The sequence below is a fragment of the Chiloscyllium punctatum genome, chromosome 6 (assembly GCF_047496795.1).
Source record: "Chiloscyllium punctatum isolate Juve2018m chromosome 6, sChiPun1.3, whole genome shotgun sequence".
Taxonomy (NCBI): Eukaryota; Metazoa; Chordata; class Chondrichthyes; order Orectolobiformes; family Hemiscylliidae; genus Chiloscyllium; species Chiloscyllium punctatum.
In genome coordinates, this window is record NC_092744.1 from 52,837,149 (window position 1) to 52,864,168 (window position 27,020).

Genomic DNA, 27,020 nt, shown 5'->3' on the forward strand with positions numbered 1-27,020 from the left:
TGGATCATCCACAGAGAACATCTGTCTGAAAATGATTGCAAATGCTTTAGTATTGTCTTTTGCAATGAGGTACTGGGCTCCTGCCTCATATAGATGGGGACATTTGTCATGTCTGAGCATCAAAGACAGTCTAGATTTTATGTAGCCCATTGCAGCAGGAACCATTGTGCCTGTTTAATTGTTGGGAATGCCACACATCAGTCTTATGCAGTGGGAAAGCCTCCCTCAATATATCAGAGGAGGAGTGGAGCTGTTGTGGAATTCATAGCCACAGGGGGTGGGATGTGAATTGGGCTCATCACTGAGCCACATGACCTTCAGTATCCCTGAGCTCCTTCCAATTTAGCAGTTGCTCAGGGATTAAATGGAAACAGTACAAAATTACAAAGATAAGGCATAGGAGTAGAAGTAGACTATTCAGACTCTTGAGCCTACTCTACCATTCAATGTGATCACATCTGATCTGTTTGTGTTTCAAATTGCACGTTACCATCCACCCTCAATAACCTTTAATTCCCTTGCCTAACAAGGCTATACCCACTGGAAATCAAGTGGTTCTCTACCAGTTCTCAGACCAGTGGATAAGTGTCTTGTCAGCCCAACAAGACATATAACACACGTATCAACCATTATATGGGAAGCAGGGAATGATGCTGCCTAATGTTATATACTCTAAGAAGAGGACTATTCTTTGCATCTATAGATGGAGCTGCCTGAACAGCAGATCCTGATATATCAATATCCCCATTTGTTATTTCTCAGTTGCCATCCCTTCAAAACAAGTATGATATGTAACTCATGTTTATTGAAATAGTATATGTAGAAAGAAAGTGGCTGTATACAATCAAACAAATTTTAAATCCCAATATATATCTGAGAATCAAAATTGGTCAAAGACAGAGTAAAACTGACAAGGGAAACTCTTTAACCATCAACAAGCTTTCCAGGTCCCTGCTCTATTTCTCCTCTTTTATTGGCAACCTTTGTTCATAGAATCCCTTCATTGTGGAAACAGGCCCTTCAACTCCACAAGTCTAAATTGACGCTCCAAAGAATAACCCACCCAGACCCATTCCCCTACCACATCATCCTATATTTACCCCCGACTAATGGTCCTAGCCGCCACATCCCTGAACACTATGGGCAATTTAACATAGCCAATCCACCGAACCTGTACATCTTTGGATTGTAGAAAGAAACTGGAGCACCCAGAGGAAACCCACACAGACATGGGGAGAATGTGCAAACTCCACACAGACAGTAGCCCGAGGCTGGAATTGAACCCGGCTCCCTGGCACTGTGAGATAGCACTGCTAACCACTGAGCCACCGTGCCACCCGTTGTTGGTGTCTTACTTCAGATGCTGTCCTTGTTTGTCCATTGAACTTTTTGCACTCAACATTTCACTTATAATATTTGCTATGTACCATAAGATTCTAGTAATTTGAGGAACTAGGTTGCAGTCACCTTGTCTCCCCTAATAAGATATGTAAATTAGGTGGATTAGCCATGGTCAGTATGAGGTTACAAGAAGAGGGTGGGGAGCTCTTCAGAGGGGTGGTGCAGACTCAATGGGCTGAATGGCTTCTTTCTGCACTGTAAGGATTCTGTGATTCTATTTCTGGATTTTAGATTTTAAATTGGAAATGCACCTGAAAGTTATGAAACGTTTGCTGGTTCTTACGAGCGGAGCATTAATATAACACATACATTCTGTAAGCTTCAGCAATGCCAGTCTATTCCTTTTATGACAGCTGGAGATAGCAATATGATAAAATGAGGATTTTTGAACAACAATAAACTGAAGAATCTTAAGTCATTCATTCAGTTTTCTTTTGTTTCTGTGTTGAAATTAAGATGTAAGACTTAAAGAAAATAAATAAAACTTAAATGAGAAGAAGGTGGCCTCATAAATTTCTTAAGGACTGTGACCAGTAAACATTGGGTGAAAATTAATACTAAGAGGGATGGGCATGTCTACTGTCTACAAAGTCGATAGCAAGTCTGCAGTGGCCATTCTGCACTATCTCCAACCAGTGTACTGCTACTTAGACAGTGAGCCTGGAATAAGGTAAGTGGGCCAGGTCTTCTGAGGCCAAATAGGAAAGCCTTGGCAATAGGAGAAAAGGTTTAATATTTAAAGGGGGGTGGGGGGGGTGGTGGTTTGGGGGTGTTGGTATTCATGTAGCTAGGGCCTGTGCCTTCAGCCGGTTTTTCCATTGACTATGAGTGGTCCAAATAGAAGGGATTCTGCCACTCGCCTTTCTGAAATCCAGCCTCAAGAAATGGCCATATGATTTGCCCTACCCACTTCTGTTTGAATACCACCGGTAACCTGTCCTGTAAGTGGACAGTTAAAGGTAATAAACAGCTCCTGGATGGGAAAGCTCTTCTTGTCGTGGTCTCTACCCACTCCTTCTCTTATGCTTTAACTTTTATTGCATCAGTTTCACAGATAATGTTTTCATTTCATAACACAAACTCTGATTATACCCCTACCTCAGGGAGAGAATAAAATTCTAGCCACTAATCTTATTGTTAATTGTGAATCTCAAACTTTGAATGCAGCAACAAAATGATCAACAGCATCTTAAGTTTATGCAGAAATAGAATGGTGTTTGGTGTACTCTACAGCAACCCAAACAATGAACATGTATTTATTGAAAATATTACATTAAACTTGTCACCTTGGAAGTGTGCTTAAGAACATTTCAAATAGTTGCCTTATCATTATGAAACCGCATATCTTTTTATTTACTTGTTATTTTATCAGTAATTACTATAAAGGACTAATAAACCATGAAGATACTGCGATTTAGATAAATGTTACATTGGTAAATGATTTCACATATTATTTTTGTTTGATTAATCTATAATTCAAATCATACGTGAACACTTAGAAATGAAGAAGCCAAAAACATACAACTTGCTTTTGTTTTTATATAAGATATTAAATTTTGCAGATCCAAGCTCTGTTGCGAACAGATTCAAGTCTAATTTATGGAGCAGTATAGTTTACTCCTTATGGCATAAGAAGGGTTTACTGCTCAAAGCCATATCAGAGCTTGGAGCTGATGCTGCGTGCAACACAATGAGAAGGTGTCTTTGTTGAAGGATAAAAGTTATTTCACATTTTCATGCACTCATTGGGAACATAGACTGGTGTGTAGGTATAGTTTCATATCCCCATGACACTGCCTGAAGAACGTGCCTGTTTTCTCAGATACTGATGTGGCATGTCCTTTAATTTACCTGTGGCTGTCGCCACTTGAACAATCAATGTGGTACCAAATTTCATGCATTTGTTTCTGTGATAGACAGCTAAAACTCATAATTTTAATTGCAAAAGAAAGAGGAGTTACTTCTAATAATAACAGTAACAATTTGTATTTGCAATACCTTTTATGTAATAGAATATCCTAAGGCGCTTCACTGAACATTTTGAAACAAAGTTTAAGGATATGTTGGAGTTGATGATTAAATGTTTGGTCCAGTAGGTTGGTTTTTGAGGAGTACTGTTAGTGAGCAAAATTGGGAAAAAGTTGGAAAGGTCTAATAATGGAATCCCAGGCATAGGACATTGGCAGCTGAAGGCAAAGACTCTCTGAAAGCTGAATACTGAAGTTTTGAGATGCTGAAGAGATCAGAATTGGAGGAACACTGAGTCCTTGAAGCGTTGTGAGGCTGGAGGAGGTTACAGAGATGTGGAAGGTTGAGTTCATGGTGGGATATAGAAATCAACTATGAGAAATTTATAACTGAGTTGTAACTGTGTTACTTAACTGGTAATGGAAGATGTTGAATGGAACTTTGAGAATTAGAACAAGGGCAGCAGCATCTTAGAATACCTCTAGTTTATGGAGTATAGAAAATAGTGGAAGGTCAGTAAGGAGTGTTTTGGAATAATCAGATCCAGCAATGTCAAAGGCATGGATAAGGGTTTTGGCAGAAGATTGACTGAGGCAAATTAGCACGATTGCTTTCTAATTGCTGAAGGTAAAATGTTAACCATCTCAATTTACTGCATGTTTTGAACTCAAGAATGTGCTAAAAGATATTGAAATTTATTCTCAATCCAGTAACACATCCTTTTAATGTCTCATCTGTCCCTTGCTTAGTTGTTGCGCAGAATGAATCCTCTCAGGTCAAATTTGGTGTGAAGAAGGATCAAGACAGGCCTGCTATTTTAATTCTGCTATGACACTGACTCATTTGCCTGGGTTGAGTATGCAGTGTCCTCTCCCATCAGGATTCCTGTAAGCAAGAAGGAGTCTTGTACTGCTAGAGGAAGCAAGTGTATGCTGCACTGAAATATTTGCTGTATCGTTAGATGTTTGAAGTGACAATTCATCTATTTACAACCTTGAACTAGATCAAACATTAGGAAAAGTAAGGTTTTGAGGTCAGAACAGCCCACTATTGGACACCGTTCTTTTGTGGCATTCTATCACATTACTTGGTTCTTCCTCTACCAATCATGTGACACCGGGATTGATGGTAATGATGGCAAAAAAGATGCAAATTGGACTGTATACAGCCACAAATTAACATCAAATTACAAGTTCTAATGAACATCAATTATTTGCAATTTTCCCTAGCTACAAGGCAAGGTTCTACATTTCTAGAACCACAATACATTTTTTTTTTGGAAAATTGATCTGTCTGCAACCAACTCTCACTGTCTGGATTGAAGACTAACATGCTACCTTATTTTTGATACTGGTTATAGATAGCATTTTGTCGTAACCACAAAAGGGAACTCAGATTCTCAAGTTCAAGAAAAATGCTGAATCTCTGTTTTACTAGTCTGTACAAGTTGAAATAAAGATATCAAATCCTCATTAAGTGAAATGGTGCCTATGTTACTGTGAATTGACTTTAGGATGGGATTTTTCTTATTGAGAATGATTTCTTGAGTCATTAGTTGCTCACAGTGAAATATTATTGATTACTTGGCTTGCATTTTAGCATCAAGAAGGTGATACTTATCTGTATTTTGACTTGGATCTTAATTTTTTATACTCCTACTTATAGAAATAAATGGATTTTTTAATAACCACTTTGGTTTGATGTTAACTTGATCTTTTAGAATTAAAGGGTCTCTGTATGTATGGTTAATGCTCATTTATATATGGTAAGAAAAGACATTTTATCAAAGCTTTTCATTTTTCATATGTCAGGACAATTCACAAGAATGCCAGTTTAAGAGGACAACAAAATTTATACTATATGAGAAGAGAATGCTGATTGGTTGGCAAGTGGACTCTGCTGGCTAGAGGCATTACCATGGAGATTACACAAATTAATGCTGATTGATAGAGAACTGCCAGGCTTTTTCAACTAATGGCTTTGTTGATTCATTTCTCAGGGCAATGCCCTGACTAATCAGTCAACATGTCTGGTTTTAAATTTAAAGTTAACCTGGTATTCTCTGTGAATCATCCTGGTGAGTGTAAGATGAAAGTCTCTGACAAAATTTTTCTGCAGGAATACTTAAACCCTGTGCCATCAAATACTTAAATTCTGTGTAGCTAAGTTACTAAATGCTTGTTTATATTTTTGGATTGAACAGGGGTTCACCATAGATTAATGATCTTAAGAAAATGTTTCACTCTAATCTGTAAAAGGCAATGCTGTGGTGTTCAAATGCACTGTGGTATGGATGAGTAGGATAAAGATTGCACTCAATGATTTCTTTTTATGACAAGTTCCCGACCTTCAACGTAATATTGAGTGGAGAGGATTTAAAAATGAGCTGTTTTCTCCATTGAAGGGTGAGAAAAATAAGCAGGCAAATTCTTTGTCGACACCTTACACTTTCTTGCTACAGTGCAAGATAATGCTGATAGGGCTCAAGGGCAAACTTTATTTCCAATTTTTGTGTTGAAGGATAGTCTGTGAGATATGAGAGCAAATTGGTTAAAAGAAAAATACCTTTACAATTGAGCCAAGTGGGAATTATGAATACTACATATATTTGCCAGTGTGTTCATATAACTGTTAAGCTTTCAACTTGACCTCAAAGGTCATATTATCTTACAACAGAGAAGAACAAAATATGGTTTCATGTTTTTTGTTAAATTTCTGCTCCCATTTTGCTTCATTCTTAGAATCTTACGTCCATTAAGCATATCTAATAGCAAGCCTAAATGTATAAACAGAAACGTTTTACTAAATGACATTCCCCCTCCTCTTATTCTGATTCTTGAGCTGGGATTTTTTTCATTAGTTTCATTAACTAGTTCACATATCTGCTCCATGTGACTTTGTAAATACATTTCTCACAGTCCATTAGTATCTTTGTACACAGACTTTGCTGACATCTTTTCTAGCCTGTGCTGAAATCTAGATATGGTAATCGTTTGTAGCACTTTAATGAAATTTTCTTTACCAGAAGAAATGGTCAACATTTTTTTTCCTGAGTTTTTTGTTCTGGTCAAATCTTTAACTGGTGAACAATGTATTCTTTTGAAACCAAAATCCATTCCCACTTGTCTTATTGAGATTGAATTTTCAACAGTTTCAGGGTGTTTTCAAGCGTTTAAAATTGTGGTTCAAAATGGATATCAGGAAAAAGTCCGTTTGTATTTAAGAGCAATTAGCATTTAATCTACTGGAATTATTCAGGAAGGTGAATGGATTAATAAACAAGATACATTCTAACTTTGAGATATAATTTGGCAAAGTCCTACTTGTGTGATTAATAAAGAAAAAGGAATTGAGTAAAAACATGATTTGGGTTTTTTAAATGCTGAGATGAATAGATGGTGTAGAGATATGTGTTTTCCTGTTTGTGAATACAGAACTAGAGGACTTATTGTATCAACTTACCTCTGGTAATACAAGATATTAAGGAACTCCATCTCAATAGCGTCTTAAGTTAACTCCAGAAAAAAGTCGTTAATACTATGTCTATTATTGGCATTAAAAATAAATTGGGTAAAATTCTTCTTTTAGAATGGTGCAAAGGGTCATGATGATGAGTATCAAAAGAGAAGGTTGTATGTTTTGTGGAACCATGTGGTTCGTGGATCAGACCAAGGATGACAACAGAACAAACATGAATAAAATAGGATGTAAGTTTAGATATTATTGAATTCTTCTCAATATGATTTTTGAGGCAGAAGCGGGAGAATCTTGTTAAATCACTTTTCAGGAGATAAACTGGTAAAATCAATGACAATGAATTATCTCTGGTTTGTAGAAGGAAGGTGCTTGATGGGCCAAAGGATGTATTTTCATTCCACGTGTTCTTATATTGCTAGCAATGGTGAAACTAATTTCACCATCCTATCTAGAATCAGTTACAAGTTGTCAGTCTAATAGTAGCAATCTAACTATATGTTGTATTTCTATTTTAAATTGACATTAAAATTCAACTTAAACTTTTAACTGATGGATTACAAAAAGAAATGATTTCACTTTGCAGAACAGAAAGTCCTTTATTCAAAGCTGCAAGACAAAATGATGTTGAAACCTTGAAGAATTTAATACAGGAAAAAAATGTAGATCCTTATGAGAGAGGTAAGTAAAATGTAGCAGCAGGTAGCAATATATTGCATAAAATACTGCATGCCTCAAAACTGGCAAACATTTTTCACTGTAGCAAACTGCAAAATCTGAAAAGGGGCTAAAAGACAGCATTATTATAACTGATTTGGTATTCTATTCAGGGTTTATAAAACCCTGTGTGTAAAAACCCTGATAACGATCTGGTATTCTCCACAAAATACTTCTGCAAATTTTAATTTGTTTCCATGCTCCTTTCAGGTTACAATTGAGACAGAATGATGGAATCACTGCAAAATTATATGAAACACTCAAACATTTAAATGGGTCATGATTACAGTTTCCTGTATCTGTAAAGACACAGGAGAGAATGTCTATTATGCATTTCTATATGAGTGTGTATGTATGCATGGAGATAGAGAGAGGCCCCGGAAACAAATCATAGCCATTGATAAGGTGCAGTTTTAAAACTGATACACTGCAGGCAGAATAATTGACCCATACATCTGCTTACCTGCCCACGACAAATTTACACAGTAATGTAACAACATAAGAACAAATCACCAAGACTCAATATTCTAGACCCATTGCAGATCTTGAAATACTAATTTCAACCTATGTATTAGCAGCATCACTTTTTACAATTTAGAATTCGAATTGGTTCCATTTTCTATTTTCCTCATTCATTCACAGATATGGTGGAACAAAGGAAAGGTGCAGGAATTGCAAAATGGAAAGATTGCAGTTTGTAGCAAAATTTCTGATGAAGAACTTGTGCTCAAAGTGTTGGTTCTCCTGCTCCTCAGATGCTGCCTGACCTGCTGTGCTTTTCCAGCACCACACTCTTGAGTCTGTAGTAAAAGTCTGGTTCTGGTTATGATCTTGAGCATCACAATCCATAGTCACTGAGTGCAACCTTTCTCCATCTAGAAAGTATTTGCAGCCTTTTACCCAGAACCCTGGGAAAGACAATTGAATTAATTCATTTTTTAATATTGAAAATTTGGGGTGACCTGGACAGTAGATATAGACTCATGCATACTTAATCAATGGAATGGACTACTAACAGGATGATATAAATTGGCTGTTCCAAAGATAGAATGAGACAGTGGCAAACAATGACAGGTTTAATCAAGTTTCACTTGTGTTGATAAGAGAATGCTGAATAATAGTAATGGTCATTTTGTTGACAAGACAAAATTATCTCTGGGATCATTGATTGGATATGAATATAACTCTTCTTTCAAATCGATAATTTTCTTGCCTCGTCGGTTCCACTTTTAATACATCTTGAAGCTATGTTGACCTACTTCTGATGGTTTTGAATTGCTCATCTCATTTAATTTTATCTGATTTGCTCTTAGTTGTTCTTGTGATGTTAGTTGCATTGATGTAAAGAAGGGGAGAGTGTAGCTTGTACATAACACATAGTCCCAAAGTTTGGAATGTTATTAGTCAGAATACATCATGGATACATTAATCAGAAAACTGTCTGCAACGTTATTCGAATAAAACTATCAAGAATTTTAAAAATGTGGCAGTATGTCTATTTTTGTTGAAATTGATTTGCACTAAGGTGCAAGTTTGTTTTCAGGAATGTGTACTACAGTTATGTCAAACAAGTTTTCAGGCATTCTACTTAAGAATTGCATAGAATAACTTGCAACAACTGAGTGCAGGAAGTAGCAAATTTTTTAAAATGACTCAACTGGAAAAATTTAATTGCAGAAAGCTAATAGATGCATTAGTTTGATTCAAAGTATTGAATGAAAGGGAAATGCTTCCTGTTTTTGAAGAAGATTGAAGAAATTCTAATTTGCCTATTGATGTTTGTAGATTTGCAAATCCGTAGAAGTATTTTATTCTAATTTATATTGGCAAAATAAGTCTGATAAACTGGTCAGACTATTGTGGGAAGAAGAGAAAGGTCTTTTATGGTGTGTAAATTGTAATTTAACTGAAGAACGTTTCAATACAATTCTATTTACTGCATTGTAAATGTACTCAACCACATGATCAGATTACTTGTGACTGAATCATTCTTGGCCTGTGAGATAGAAAACTCGCAAAAAATCCTAAACTCAAACCTAACTTTACATTTCAGAGACAAATAAAGCATTTAAGATAAGAGGAACTATTAAACACAATTCGTAGCCACCCAGATGGAAAATCAAATACAGAGCAAATCTCAGCAGTCAACAAGTATTCCAGCTAAAATTTAACAACAACAAGTGGAGGAAGAAACTTTCTGATACATCAAATGCTTGAAACAAGTGTGAATTTTTGCTAGACACATGTATGTTCAAGGAAGAAATGTTTCCACGCAATGCACAAAAAATCACAAATTGTACAAGGAAGCCAATGTCATTATGTATCACAGAGTAACATAAAACAGAAGCCTCTGGACAATCTGATTACTCCATAATAAGTCCTCCATTGGTTTTGAAAAGGAGTGGACATGATGGTCAATCCTGAGAGAAACTGGTAGTTGCTTTGTCACAATAAGGGTTGACCGAAGTCTTGAATGTTTAATCATTCCCTGATGTTCTACAGTAAATGTTGTTGAAAAAATACTTCAGTGAAAGTAGGTGTAGTAGAGGAAAAAATTCATAATTTGAAAATTGCCAAAAAAAACTAGTGTACTATATGTTCCCTTGAAATTATGAAAAAATAATAAGAGAAACTCTTCATTGTCATCTGAGCAACTCTGCCAGAAAACCACATCAAAGGGAAGCCTAATACAAATCTTTGTTTCCATTGCTGTTCTCTTGCCTATCAGTATTTCAGTCATACTGAGCAAGAAAGAAAGAATTACCAAGGTAGAATTGAAAGATGTGATTTCTCAGGTGGACCATCCATTGACTTATATGTTACTTGAGTTTCTTATTACTTCTTAATCTGAGACATTTGAATGAGCTAAATACGATGAGAAATATACACCAGCATCAGCATACCAGACATCATTACAATTGAGAGAAGCTGAAATGGTTGGAAATGGGATGCTAATTCAGAAATTTGGCAAGTACAAGTTTCAAGACTGACAACTGTACTGATGATATTCATCATGTTGGATGGTCGGCTTAAGGGCACTACTGTTCAAGATTTCCAAAACATTGTCTTATTTTCAGCTTTTAATGTTAGAGATGTTGGAAGGCATCCTATCAGAAGTGAAATCCTGCAATATGAGGAGATCCAATCAGAACATAATGAATCTTTAAAGGTGGGCCTTAAATGTTTCCGACAATTGAGGGTCGTGAAAGATGACCATAAATTCTTAGAAGAAGGGGTTGATTTGTCAATGCAAGGTTTTTAAGAAGCAAGACCCCCAACAGTTATTTTCTCAGAACATTAGTTATTGTTGTGATAAGTAGGGCCGGAAAGTTTATATCATATCTGACAGCAGACAAAACTACTTGATGATCCTGCATTTAAAAAAAAATTGAAATTTGAATGAGTACTGAACAGCAGATATTTTACAACTTAAAGTAAAATAGTGGCTACATTCACAAACATTTCATCATATAGCTCAGTGGCTACAAAAATTTCAGGAATAACCTTGAAGCTAGAGGATTGTGGTCCAGTGTAGAAATATGCCATAACAGCGTTAGAAAGATTCATTATAATTAGGAAGTTTTATCAGGTTAGTGTTCTAAAAATGAATTGCTAGTGCAAATTTGGAGATTTTGCCTATGTTTATGAAATTCGTATGTCTAACTTGGACCAAGTAAAAACTATTATTGTAGTGGCTTTATTTTTGGGCATAGCCAAGGCCTTTCAGAGTGCATAGAAAGATATCAATGTGAAAGATGTTTATTTTATTCCATTTATCTAAACCTTATCTTTATCAATGCAAAATAACAAGTCAGTTGAATGCGTTATGGTCTAGTTAGTTGCCAGAATGATTTTTCTCGATGTAGGAAAAGTTTGAGACTTAAGTTACCTACAAAGAAAATAAAGCTAAAATATCCCACAGTTTTAAATAAACCACAATAAACTTGAATACAAAAAGTTAAAACAGTGAAATAATCTTATGTATACATACAATTTAACCTCTATAGCAACCAGAATTAACATGAAGTAAATATATGCGACAAACAGACGGTGGATCAACAACTGACCGAGCAAATCAAAAAGCAAATGTGATTAAGACTGATCCCATGAATTTCTCAGCAGCCCCAAAGCTGTTAGTGGGGCATCAAATCTCACAAAAACTTTCAGTCTGCACTTTCAAAGTCTGAGATTTGGAACGCATCAGCCTCAATGGCTGCTCATGACCTTGTAGTTCACTCTCATCACCTGCGACTATGTTCCCCTGGATTCTGGATATTGCACTCGAGCAATTAATCCCAAGAAAATTTCTTACTTTTTTTGTTTGCAGACAGCTAACTTCACTAAGCTAACATTGCTTTTGGTTTTCTCCCAGCTCCAACCTTCCTCAGGTGCACTTAGCAAATGCTATATGTGGGATTTCTTCTTCACCACACTCAACTCTGCTGTATTACTGATAGTTCACAGACAGCTTCTGAGCTCTTAGAACTTTGTTTTGAGCCCTAACCCCCAATATCTAGATGCACATATTGACTCCGAAGTCAAGATTAGAGTGGTGCTGGAAAAGCACAGCAGGTCAGGCAGCATCCAAGGAACAGGAAAATCGATGTTTCGGGCAAAAACGCTTCGTCAGGAATGAGGATTCTAGGTGTTGAATGATTGGAACTTGCTACAGCAGCACTTGATTTAAGACAGAAACACTTCTCCATGGCTGACTAACAAGCAGCCCAAATAGCCTTGAAATAGCTGATTAGAACTGAGTACGCTCAGTAACCCTTAAACTACAGTTGACTGGCCCTTCAAACAAAAACAGAAATTGCCGGAGAAACGCAGCATGTCTGGCACCATCTGTGGTGAAAGAAATAGAATTGAGTCCAGAACTGCTTCTGCAAAACATTTGACCCTTGATTATATAGGGGTGACCTATTGCAAATTTCCTACAAGCCCTTGTCTCTAGATGGGTTTGAATGCAGCAACCATTGCAATACCATGTTCCTTGAATGGTCCAGCTTACCTCCTCTCCATAGCTGTCAGCCAAGAACACATCCTGCAAAAATAGATACATTAAGAAAAAGTCACACCTATTTCATTGAAAGAAAGAAGGCTTCACCACAGCTTTGAAAATATAACCAAGTTATCATCACAAGTTTCTAACAACCTGCGTATTACAAATGGTAGCGAGAACCCTTCATTTATACATTTGCAGACATTCTTCAATAAAGCTGTTAAAGCTCACTCAAAAACAAAATTGAGTATACATAACAAGTAGGATCCACAGGATTTAAACATCATAGTGTTTACATAATTCAGGACATATTCTTTTTCATTATGCAAAGAATATTTCAGTGAAGTCCACAACCCAATTGGCATTCATCTCTATGGCTTTAGGCACATTTCCGTCTTTTAGTTCATTTTCTGAACCTTAACATGGTATATTCTAATTTAGAGACAATAAGCAAAATAATTTCCCTGTGTAATAACAATTCATCTAACTTCAGGTCAAAATTACTTTGGTTTCTTAAGCATGTTAATGGAATGCTTTTGAAACAGAGGCATGCTGTACTTCTGCTAGAATTGACCTTCTTGAGATCTTTTACTTTCTCCTGGTCCCATTCCAAATATGCTTTATTTAATTTCTTGTGTGATGTCATGGCTTCCTTGGGACTTTTATTTTCATTTCCAACATATTTAGACTCCAATGCAATTCACAAATTATATCCTTTTGATCGTCTTTTTTTTCTTACTATTCTCCTCTGCTGATGAAAACATGTTTGCTACAGACACTCTGCATATTTGATTGATAGTCCGCTTCAAAATGATTTGAATCATTACGGACTGTTTCACTACACTGTATTGATTCACAGCAGTGAAGATGTATCAAGAAAGTTCTGCTTTATTTGCTTATCATCTAGTTTATCTGAGGAATACACGGCAGCCTTCTCCACCTTACATTTTCTTCCCACTGAAGCTCGAAAGGTGGCACTCACAATTTCACCATTTAATTTAAATATGTGCTGTTGTCTCCCTTATCTTCTGTTTCATGTTCACATTTGTAGTTTTTTCATTCAGCTTGGCAATTGCTCTAGTCAGTTCAGTTGCCTTTGTTTCAAAGTCATCTAAGGAACTCTTATGTAAGCTTGAAAGCTTCACTTGGGCATTACATTCACTTTGGAACTTTTCTTCCATACTTACTGATTGTTCTTTAAGATTTTCCTTTGCTTGTTTTGAAGTCTGAACCTATTCTTTCTTGTTATTTTCACGGTATTGGAGTTTACAGTTTTCATTGTCTTTTTCATGATGAAGTTCTAATAGTTCATTAGTCTTATATTTTAATTCGATGTTCAACCAACTGTTCTGAGCTCTTAGTGATTCCTGTTTCTGTCCAAGGTGTTTTCATGATATTTCTTAAAGACTATTGATAATTGGAAGTTCATCAAGGTTTAATTGAAGATCTATCTTTGTTGAATTTGCTTCTACAAGTTTATCATTCAGATGTTTCAAGTCTTCATTCAAATATTTTACTTCTTGTGACCAATGCTCAAGTGTTGTTACTTGTTCATACTTTTCATTAGCAAAGTATTCTTGTCTACATTGATCAGTTTTCCCTTCAATTGCTCATCATTGGCAATATTAAACTTTTCATGTTTGGCCATAACAGCTTACAGGAGTTTACCTAGATCAGCAAGATAAAAGCTGCACCATAGTCATTGCCAAATGCTGGCCAGACCATTACCCCAAATAAAACAACCCCTTCAAGAGGTAAATGAGGAACAATTCCTGTAGTAATACCTTCCCTTGCTAAGTTACTTCATACTTTAATTCTGGACAAGGGACAGGTCCATAAATTCCATGAATATACCCATTATGGTAAGTCCTCATTTAAAGTCTCCCCACTGTATATCGTTTGGCTTTAACCATCATTGGCACAATAGTGCCATTGTATCTATTTAACATTGTCTTAACATTGTTTTAACTTGAGCATTCTTCACAGTGGAGTTCTCCTTCTGTGGATTTCATTCTCATGTGGTTCTTCATAGCAATTTTACGCTGGCTCTCAGTCCTTCCAAACTCACTAGCAGCTCCATTCCCTCTTCGGCTGCTGGCTACATTTCTAAACTCAGACTGATGTCCTGTGCTCCATCTAATGACAAGTATTGGTCAGTGCAGGTCATCCCAGCATTTCACCTAATACCTGCACCAACCAACTCCTGCTATAGGGTGGCATCTTGCCAATCTAAAAGTCCAGTACTATATAGTGAGTTATTTTCTCTTCCATTGTTTACCTATTCCTTTAAGATTTATTGATGTATTTATTTGAAAAGTTACTTTATCTATTAATGCACAGTGCTACACATGTATGGTAGTGTTTCACCTTGTGCATTGCTTTCTCTAAATGAGAGCCCAATACTGATTTTAACATTGATTCCAATAGGATCCTATGATTCACTTAAAGTTGTTTCATTTACATTTGGGATTCTCAGGAGTGTTACCACAACTTTAAATAAGGGCTTACTGTAATACTTTTTTTTCTACCTAATAAACCATCTGAGTTATCCTGGTATGTCTAAAAATAATAACTTGCTTTGTTGTACAAGTAAGAGAATACTTCTCTTTTAGAGATAAAACATCAATAAGCTCCAGTAACATTAATCATTTTGATAATATTCATGGAAGAATACACTTGACTGTCCAGAGCTGCATTCCCAGTTTTAGTAGTTTCTGATGGAGTTGCTTGTACCATTATCACTGTTTTATCATTACACTTCTAACAATCAGTGTAAATGTATCTTATTCAGTTACAGTGGAAGCACTGACTTTTGGGGATCACTCCCACTTTCAGAACCTTCCATTCTGGTCAGGGGCAGGGAACACTTTACATTTCCAGCTTGCTCCTCTTGTCCCTGGCTTGTTGCCTTCCTTTCACCCATTCATCTTTTATCCTTCTCTGGTTGATGAGTGTGTTGGAAAAAGGGTTTATTTTCGGGTGCAGACTTCTGCTTGAGCTCATAATCACCAACTACCTTAGCTGCTTTATCTAGCTTTTGAAATCCTTTGCTTCTCTACGTGCCCTTATAGAGGTAGGGAATGAATTTAAAGACACTCTTCAAATAGAAATACCTGCATGAAGCTTTTGTATGTGGTGTCTACTTTATGTTCCCACATCCCACAGTCAGAGGTAAATTGTTTTATCCTTTCAAAGTCTGTATATACGGCTTCTGGAGAATTTGAAACTTATCCCTATATGCTTCAGTTACCAAATTGTAAAGCACTGACGATAATCTTTTATGCCATTGCATAATCTGGATTTCTCTTGAGAAAGCATAGTGTACAAACTTCATGAGTTTACCTGCTTGTCTGCTTCACATTAACAGAATTCAGCTTTCTGTGGACAATTTACATTCTTTTGCAGTTCTTTTTTCAAATGTAATTGCATCTTCACATTTTGAAACTACATGGGGAAATTCAGACAGCTCCATTCTTGGCCCCGAGGTGGATGCAGATACTTTCTTCTTAGTATCTTCACTGAGTTCAGGGGAATGTTCCACTCTTATTTCAAGCATTTCAAATTGTAATTCTCGTAATCTCTCTTCTTTCTTGCTTATTATTTCTTCCTATTTTCCTTTTTTGTTCCGCTCTCCCGTATTTCTCTTTTCTGACTCTTCTTTTACTCTTTGAAAACCTTTATCTGTTGAAGTGAAACTGAAAGGGTTGTAGCTGAAGCTTGAAGATTGTTTAGATATCATCTAAACAGTAGTGACCCTGAGAGTTGAATGATGATGCCAAACTTGAAGATGTATTCATAGTCACTGCTTATCTAATGGATCACCATGGAGACAAGCTGCTATCAGCAGCACAAGAACCAGCAAGCAATCATTTCTCTTCATCTTTACAATCCCTAGAAGCAGATGGTCATAGGATCTCACGTATCTATACTTTGGAATCATGATAATTCACTTGTTAGTTACGTCTGAATATGAATAAAAGAAACCGCAATATTTTTGAGATGTTGATGTTATTATGCAACAGGAAGAGGTCATATGCAAGGTATAAATTTTGCCTGAACTGAAGCAGCAGCAACAGATTTTAGAAATGAAACATTGGGGAGCATTTTGAAAGGGAATATGGAAAATGTTTAGATTTGAGACTAAGGCCAAATCTTCTTCTGGGACAGGGAAAAAAAACCCAATGTGTACGTTTACAGGTTTAAAAACACGCATCAACATGTATGTGACTTTACACACAGTTTTTGCTTTTTCTCACTGGTGTTGGCTTTGCAGTCCATTTTGCAAGATCTGCTGGAGCGACTGAGGATTGCAGACATAGAGACAAGACCGTTAAAAGACTTGTTCTCTAGCAAGGTATCCCTATACCACCTTCTTCACATTCTTCAAACTTACCTACATCTCATGCCTCCTGAGATCATCCATGTCACCCTTTCTGACTATCGTTCCCCCATATATCCTCCATAGCCAGTCACCCAATATTGCACAATATACACATTTCATGCAATATCAATGAAAAATGCTACAAATTCCTTAGAGGAAAATAAACCTCATTTCATCTATGGAAGACTCCATACGACTGATGCTGAGAGAAAGAGAAATTATTCTTCCATGTGAAAAACCTAATACTTGAAACACTATTAGGTTGGAACAAACCAAATCCATAACAAAGGGACACTCTGTTATCACAATATCTTGAAATGGTCATTTATTCTCAAAGGAATGAGATAACTACTTTGCTGAAAGCTAAATAAACCCTTGACACTCAGCCAAGCATTAGTAATGGCTACAGCTGTCCAAATGATGGACTTATTTTCAGCAAGACAAGGCCATGAGGTGCTAACTTGAATTTAAAGCAGAATATCTATCAATCAACTGTTTAAGGGAAACTGAGCCTGTTTCGATGGTGCATGTTTTAAGTGTCAAAAGCCATTTTTAAAATAATCAACCAGAGATGTTTACATCATAACAGAAAAGAGGATAGCAAAGGTTAACAGGCCACTTTGTAACATTCTTCATTGCATTGTAATGCCTTCTCCATTGAAAAAACATTGTAATGCACAGAAAACATACACAAGGCTGATCAATGTAAGGAGCAACTTATCTTTAAAGGCCAGATTTCTATGATGACCGTTACAATAAAAATTCATTTACATTACGATACATCACCTAACAATGACATTTGAAATATGCAAACACTTGGATGTCAGAATATTCAAGACTCCACAATAGACTTTATGTTTACTTTATGTAAATCTGGCATGTTTTTAATAGCCTTCCAAAATCTCATGCCATCAGGTGAAAAGCATATTTGGGAGGAAATATCTAAAATGGGTGACACAACCTCACTGAAGGGGCCTCTTCACTGAATGGGTTTCTGCAAAAGAGACCAGAGAAAAATGGTGTCAGACTAGAAATATGGAGGAAGGACTGATTTCCTCCAAAACATATAGCCAAATGTAGCCATTTATGCACTGAGATGCAGTTTTATGCCCTGATAAAAAGTTGGCCCCAAGAGGGAAAGAAAACAAGTTAGTGAAATAAGAGGGGAAGATTTAGTTGGAGTCCTATTCAAGCAAAAAGAAAAAAGGAAATGGTTTATAAAGAGTTAAACAGTAACAATATTGGAATTGAAGAAACATACAATGTGAGAAAAATGTGAATATGAGTACTGATGCATAGTTGTGTAATAATTGTATGATAAGAGGCTTCAAAACAAATTTGTAGCACTAGAATCAATCATAATAATGTAAGAAAAAATCTAATAGCTGTAGTATTCATAATATTTTCAGGAGAGATAGAACATAAGAACATAATAACTAGGAGCAGGAGTAGGCCATCTGGCCCTTCGAGTCGTCTACACCATTCAAGAAGATCATGGCTGATCTTTTCATGGCGTCAGTTCCACTTACCCTCTCTCTCACTGTAACCCTTAATCCCTTCATTGTTCAAAAGAATATCTATCTTAGCTTTAAAACCTTTACTGAAGTAGCGTCATCTACTTCACTGGGCAGGAAATTCCACAGATTCACAACCCTCTGGATGAAGAAGTTCCTTCTCAATTCAGTCCTAAGACTGCTCCCTCTAATTTTGAGGCTATACCCTCTTGTCCTAATTTCAGCTGCCAGTGGAAGCATCCTCTCTACATTTATCTATTCCCTTCAAAATTTTATATGTTTCTACAAGATCCCCCTCATTCTTCTAAATTCCAGTGAATATAATCACAGTCTACTCAGGAAGGGCAACGTGGATTTGATACTTTAAGTTGCTATGATCTGATCCAATAGTAAGATGTAACAGCTATTCGAGAAATATGGTTTCAGAATGATATAGATTACCACTGGAATATTGAAAGTTTTATGACATTTAGGAAGAACAGAAAGCTAAGTAAAGATGGAGGATTGCTGTTAATTAAATAAATAAGCACAAGAGAGAGGGATGACCCAAATCTAGGAAACCAAAATGTTGAAGGACTTTGTGTCAAGATGAGAAATGATAAAAGCAAGAAATCTCCTGCATGAGTGATTTTCAGACTCCTAACAGTAACCACATGGTAGGATGGAGTATAAAAGAAGAATTGATAGGGGTGAGTCAGAAAGATACACAAATATATTTTATTTTATTCTTTCAGAAGAACAGAAAATCATATGGGTAAAAATAGTCTAGATAAGGAACTCATAGAATATTTCTGGATTGTCTAATAATCATTTAAGTATGAATAATAATATTAATAGTAAAAGATTAGTGAATGATACTGTTGGACCCATCAAGAACAAGCAGGAACAAAAACAAATTGCTGGAAAAGCTCAGCATGTCTTGCAGAATCTGTGGAGAGAAACCAGAGTTAAATTTCTGGTTGAGTGACCCTTCCTCAGAAACAAGCAGGATAAGCTGCTCTTTGAAGCAAAGGGTATGGTAGCATTACTAAATGAGTACTTTGCTTCTGGATTTACCAAATTAAAAATGACCACAGTGACTTAGTTGAAAATGTAGGTGTTGAGCACTCCATGTTGTGAAGCTGGCAGGTCTGCATGCAATGCATCCTAGATTGTTGAGATAGGTAAGGGAGTAAATTGCAGAGCCATTGACAGAAATTTTCTAGGTCTCTCTGAACACAGGATTAATCCTGGGGGACTGGAGGATTGCAAATGTGATGCCATTATTTAAGAAAGAGGCAAAGGATAACACAGGAAGTTACAGATCTGTCAGCTTCACAGCTGGTGGAGGCCATAATGTGGGATGAGATAAATATACACCTTGAGAAAAATAACTTAATACTAAACAGTCAACATGAATTTGTCAAAGGTTGGTATTGTCTGACAAATTTGATTTGAGTTCTTTGAGGTGACACAGGCAGTGGATGAGGGTAGTGCTGGGGCATGTTGTATATTTGGACTTGCCAAAAGCATTTGACACAGTGCCACACAGCAGGCTGGTTCGCAAATTAGAAATGATTGAGATTGATGGGTCCTTGACAACATGAATTAGAAGTTGGCTAAAAAAACCCAGGAAGTAGAGTTGGGCATTTCTGAGATTGGAGACTAGTTGAATCTAATGTTCCCAAGGGATCTGAGTTGAGACCCTTGCTTTCACTCATTTATATAAATGATTTGGAAATGGATGTTGACAGGAATCTCCAAATCTCAGATAATACTTGGCTATGGAGAATAGTGAATTGTGTGAATGGTCCTGAGTGACTTCAGAGGGAGATTGGCAAGTTGGCCAAATGGGCAGATGCCTGGCAGCTGAATTCCAATGCAGTGAAATGTAAGTCATTTTTGTCAAAGAAATATGGAGAGATAATATGGACTCAATGGTACAAATTTGAGGGGCGTACCGGAGCAGAGGGACCTCGGTTCACGTGCATGATTCTCTAAGTGACCAGGCAAGTTGAAAAGATTGTAAGACTTGAAAAGATCAAAAGACTTATAGGATCCTTGGGTTTATAAGTAGAGGCATAGAGTATAAAAGCAAGCTAGTGATGTACACCTCTACAAATCATTGGTCAGGCCACATTTGGAGTATTGTGTTCAATTTTTGGCACCTTGTTCAAGGAAGAATATTAAAGCCCTGGAGAGAGGGCAAAGGAGATTTACTGGAATGAGAGATTTTGGATACAAGTAAAGATGAGAGAAATTTGGGTTATTATCATTGGTGCAGAGAAGATTAAAAGGTGACCTTATTAAAGTGTTCAAAATTATGAATAATTTTAACAAGATAAATAAGGATATTCTACTTCCACTGGCTATGTCAGTAACTAGGGGTCACGATTACAAGATTGCCAGCAACTGAGCTAGGAATGAGATGAGGAGGAACTTCTTTACTCAAAGTATATTTAGTATTTGGAATCTACTGCCAGGGAAAGTAGTGGAGGCAATTCCAAATGAAGTTTCAAAAGAGACCTGAATATATATTTGAAAGTGAGATAGGGCTAGAGAATGGGACAAGCTAGGTAGCTTTCTCGGGAGCCGGTAAAGACATGATGGGTCAAATGCCCTCCTTCTGTCTTTTAAAATTCTAGTGTTCTATGATTCATTGTAGAGTTTCTAGAACAGCATGTTTGAGAGTAGAAGAGAAAGCTAGCTGGAAATATAAAAGCAAATAGTCAGAGTTTCTATAGATCTTAATTAAGAACAAGTGTTAACAATGTGAGTGTTGATCAACATAAAGTAAGTCTGGGGAATTAATATTGAAAAATAAGGAGATAGCAGATGAATTGAAGAGATATTCTGCAATGGTCTGCACGATGAAGTTATCACTATAGATGATTTGAGTAAATCCCAGAAATTTCTGTAAATCAGCTAGGACTCTAGAAAATTACAATTATGAAGTACTGAGCAAATTGTTGGAGGTATGGAATGATAAGGCCCTGGCCCTGATGGACTTTATCTGAAGATCTTAATCAACATAGCTAGTAGCTTATGTAGAGCTTTCTATTTTCTGATGTTCCATAGATTCCATAGGTAGGTTGCATTGGACTGGAAAATCACAGATGCAATTCCTTTATTCAAAAATGATGAGAGTAAAAAGCAGGTAGTAACAGGACAGTTAGCTTAATATCTACTATAGTGAAGATGTTAGAAGCTATTCATAATAGGTTAAAGCAGGACACATAAAAAAAACTTCAAGGTCAGCAGGCATGTTGTTCAGCAGAAGGGAAATCCTATTTTACCAACTTATTGGAGGTCTTTGTAGAAGTAATACACTGTGAATGAAGGGAAACTGCTGGATGTTCTGTACTTAGATTTCCAGAAGGCATTTGATAAAGTGCCACATCAAGAAAAGTAAAAGCCCCAAATGTAAGGGGTAATCTATTCACAAGGATGGAACAGTGGGTAGTTAAAGGAAACAGAATAGGCATACATAGGCCATTTTCTAGTTGGCAAGATCTAATGAGTGCTATGTCATGGGTCAGTGCTGGGGCTTCAATGATTTACAATTTATATAGACTCATAGAGTCATAGAGATGTACAGCATGGAAACAGACCCTTCGGTCCAACCCGTCCATGCTGACCAGGTATCCCAACCCAACCTAGTCCCACCTGCCAGCACCCGGCCCATATCCCTCCAAACCCTTCCTATTCATATACCCATCCAAATGCCTCTTAAATGTTGCAATTGTACCAGCCTGCACCACATCATCTGGCAGCTCATTCCATACAAGTACCACCCTCTGCATGAAAAGGTTGCCCCTTAGGTCTCTTTTATATCTTTCCCCTCTCACCCTAAATCTATGCCCTCTCATTCTGGACTCCCTGACCCCAGGGAAAAGACTTTGTCTATTTATCCTATCCATGCCCCTCATAATTTTGTAAACCATTATAAGGTCACCCCTCAGCCTCCGATGCTCGAAAACAGCCCCAGCCTGTTCAGCCTCTCCCTGTAGCTCAGATTCTCCAAACCTGGCAACATCCTTGTGAATCTTTTCTGAACCCTTTCAAGTTTCACAACATCTTTCTGATAGGGAGGAGACCAGAATTGCACGCAATATTCCAACAGTGGCCTAACCAATGTCCTGTACAGCCGCAACATGACCTCCCAACTCCTGTACTCAATACTCTGACCAATAAAGGAAAGCATAACAAATGCTTTTTTCACTATCCTATCTACCTGTGACTCCACTTTCAAGGAGCTATGAACCTGCACACCAAGGTCTCTGTTCAGCAACACACCCTAGGACCTTTCCATTAAGTGTATAAGTCCTGCTAAGATTTGCTTTCCCAAAATGCAGCACCTTGCATTTATCTGAATTAAACTCCATCTGCCACTTCTTAGCCCATTGGCCCATCTGTTACAGATCCTGTTGTAATCTGAGGTAACCCTCTTCGCTGTCCACTACACCTCCAATTTTGGTGTCATCTTCAAACTTACTAATTGTACCTCTTATGCTCGCATCCAAATCATTTATGTAAATGACAAAAAGTAAGGAACCAAAGTGATAGTTGCAAAATGTGCTGCTGACAAAAGGATGAATAGGAAAATAATTTATGTATTTGATATAAGGAAGCTGCTAATGAATACAGATAAGTTATTTGGAAAGCTAATAGAATGTTATTGTTTATTGCAAGGGGGTTCGAATACAAAAGGAAGGAGATTATGCTTCAGTCACTCAGGATGTCAATGAAACCACATCTGGAGGACTGTTAGTGTTCATCTATTTTGTAAGTGAGGATGTCACTGGATTGGATGCAATTCAGAGAACGTATACTAGACCAATACCATGAAAGAGTGTGCTATTGTAAGGAAGGTTGGATGTACTAGGCTTGCATCCACTGGAGTTCAGAACAACAAAAGCAACTTAATTGAAGCAAATAGGATCCTGAGGAGTCTTGACAAATTGGATGTGGATAGGTGTGTGGAATTCTCTGCCACAGAAAATGATTGAAGAAGGGATTAGATGTAGTTCATCATGCTAGAGGGATCAAAGAGTATGAGGAGAAAGTGGGAACAAGGCACTGAGTTGGATGATCAGCCATGATCATATTGAATAGTGGAGTAGGTTCAAAGGGCTGATTGGCCTATTCCTGTTTCTGCATCCTATGTTTCTGGGATGTTTCCACACAAATGTCACAATTTAAAAATAAAGAGTCACCTGTTAAAGACAGCTGAGAAGTGTTTCTCATTGAGTGTTGAGAAACTTTGGAACTCTGTTCCTCAGAAGATATGGAAGCAGATTCTTTGAATATTTTTAAGGCAGAGCTGGGTAGATTCCTGACAGGCAATGAGATAAAGGTTCATCAGTGATTGGTGGAAGTGTGGAGCAATCAGGTCAGCCATGATCTTATTGAATGGAGGAGCTGGCTCACGTGGGCTGCTATTGCTCAGAATTTGGATGTTTGTTCATTGTCCATGTGGATGAAGATGAGAAATTAAAAGGGAAAATCTGCAACTTTTGCTATGCTGGCAAGTACACTTCACGATATTGTTTAATTTCCACTGAAGGGTGAATTTGCAGGCAATTGACATGTATATTATTGCCCTGTATTTCTTACATGTGAACTTAACTAGCCAAACAAAAAAGGAACAGCTACAGTGAGGAAAGTGTTTATTGTAAATGCACCCATGACTTCTTCACAGATCAGTATAACTCTAGTCCAACAAGCAATGTAATTTATTTCCTGAAATATAGTATTGAAAAAAAATGAGAAAGAAAGGGCAAGAATTAAAGAGGCTTGATGCAAGGCTAGAAAAGGCTAATGAAAATTGAAAGAAAACATTGTTGAAATGGAGAAGTATATGGTCCTGTGACAGAAACAAACAAATCTCCCAAATTAACTCGAGAAAAACCTTAGCAAACTGACAAATAAGCAGCAGGTATTTTTTTAATATGTCTCTAGAAGGTGAAAGGAGATTGCATCAAGATTTAGAAGTCCATGGATGAATTGATTAAAACTAAACAGAATTTAAAATATCAAATAATTTTTGGAATATATCAAACATGGGGAAGGGAAGAAGAAAGTTGGAAAGTTTGAAAGAAAATAGGAGAAAGACAAACCGATAAAGCAGGTCATCTAAAGACAATAGAACTCTTATAAGCAGATAAAATGTAAAGAGATGGAAGAGGATAGGACAAGGTGAAAGTCTATTTGTGAATGTTAAAAAATCTGATTTTGCATTGATTTTTACAGTTAATGTATCACAACATTGGAGCATTTTGAGGAAGTGACAGATTAGCAAATCAAATGAAACATCTAGTGTGAATGGAGTTTCAGAATAAGTAGGTGGCTTATAAACTTGTTATAAAATATAGGTGTATGTTATTGGATGAAATATAATGGAATAAATAGAAAACTGGTTGAAAGATAAGCAAGATAGATTTGGAGTTAAGTGGCTGTTGCTCATAGTTGAAGTTGAAAATAAACTTGGATGTGAAGATGGCAATCTTGACGTTTGCTGACAACACAAAGGTGGAGGATTTGGCATTAAGTGGATTAGTGGAATGGAATCACAGTGCTTTATATACATAAAATGTTGTCATATATTTTGTGGGAGGCAAAAACATGAAATGGAAATTTGGCTGAATAGAATGACATTGTATGTATGAAGTTAAAAGTCACACAACACCAAGTTGTAGTCCAACAGGTTTATTTGAAAGTACTAGCTTTCAGACTGCTGCTGTTTCATCAAGGAGCTGAAGGAGCTAGGAACAGCGCTCTGAAAGCCAATACTTCTAAATAAACCTGTTGGACCATAACTGATGTTCTGTGATTTTTAACTTTGTCAACCCCAGTCCAACACCAGCATCTCCCCATCATTTTATGGATGGCCAGACAGACCTAAAAGTTTAGGTGCACTATTCCCTGAAAATGTGAAAGCACATAAATAACTCCATAGTCAAGGGCAATATAATTTGAGTGATTAAAGTGGCAATTATTGTAACTTCTAAAGTATTTACACGATTGAAGTAGAGGAAGATTCCAAGCTATGGTGAGAGAGCAAGACATTGATATTTGTTTTCAATCATTGTCATTAAAAATGAGCACAGGTACAATGAATTGAATGCCCTCCTTCTGTATTGTAAGCTTTAGTGATTTAAACACCCCATTATCCATGCCCATGCAAACATGATACAACACTAGGAACAGACCGATGACACAAATTTTCTTAACAATTTTATATGTTCCTATATAATGGAGGAGCCTTGTAAATTTGTTATTGTTCCTAGTACTTACAGTAGATGGGACTAACAGGAATAAATAGTTTTATTCAGGCAATAGGAAAGCAAAATCATACTTTTCCAAAAACTGTGCTAGTTATCTTTCCTGTTTTACACTGTGATGGATGTATATCTATGCTTTTAAATCTTACCTTGTTATATTATAGGTGCTGTTGGAGAAACTGTGTTACATGTTGCAGCATTATATAACAGTAAGGAAGCTGCAATTATATTGCTCAATGCCTTTCCATTCTTAATTGATGAACCAATTGACTGCGAGATGTACAAGGGTAAGTGGCTGTAATCTTTGATTAAAATATCAGAACAAGATATACCCATCTATCAGAAAGTCATTTGTAAAATGGACACTGTGGTTTTATTTAACTTCAAATACTTTTCCTTATTAGAAGTTCAGCTTAGTCAGTGTATACTCATCTACTATATGGTGCAGAAAAGTAACAGTGACCATATTGTATCAATGTTGTCAAGGGGGAGAAGCCAAATGTGCACAGCATCAGATTCTGTATGAAGTTTTAGTGATAATGGTCTAGGAGGAAAATGTTACTTTTACAAACAAAGGTCACTTTCTTCCCTCTTCCTCTGTCTTTGTCAATCACTCTGACTTCCTGTTCTTTTGTAATAGGTCATATTATCCCATTTTGCGTCCTCCACTCTTTGCCCTATCCATCCCAGCCCTTCACCCAACTTGCTTTCCTCAGAGGTTCCACCAAAACTCTGGATGTACCTTGAAGTCTGAATCACTCCAGGTGGTGCTGGTGAGTTAAATGGTCAACGGTTGCCGGAGAAAGGACTTCCTTCCCAGTCGGGCCGGAAAGTCACTTTAATTGAATTAATAGTCTGACAAACATTAAGTGGCTGTGGGGGCCAAACACAACATCCCATATTTGGTTACAGCATTAGGACAATGGAATACTAATTATAAATGATGGTCAGTTCGTTTGTGACTGTGTATTTCGTTTTCTTCATCTCTGTGTCATTGACATTACCCGTCAATCCACTCTTGTTTCTCCTTTTAACTTTGTCACCTTAGCATTTGATTCTTGCCTTTTTCCTGGGTGACTGTTCAATCTCTAACAGGAATCTTTGATGTCCTGTTTAATCTCCAGTTAAGCTTCAAATTCCATATCCAAAAGAGTGATATTGTAATTTAACTCATTTGGATATGTTAACTTCTCCAATCTCGTCTTCATTGCCCTCCCAACTCCACTTCCACAACCAACACTCACCACCACACCATAGTTTCCAATGTAACTGGAATACTACCATCTTTGCTCGATCCAAAA

General features: G+C 36.9%; 1 protein-coding gene across 1 annotated transcript in view; it reads left to right on the forward strand.

Annotated features, from left to right (window-relative positions):
• Positions 1-27,020, forward strand: part of LOC140478966 (transient receptor potential cation channel subfamily V member 6-like) — a 124,587-nt gene that overhangs the window by 37,651 nt on the left and 59,916 nt on the right. The window contains exons 2-3 of the mRNA XM_072572673.1: positions 7,430-7,524; positions 25,884-26,006. Coding sequence (XP_072428774.1) covers positions 7,430-7,524; positions 25,884-26,006 — 218 coding nt within the window. The remainder of the gene's footprint in view (positions 1-7,429; positions 7,525-25,883; positions 26,007-27,020) is intronic.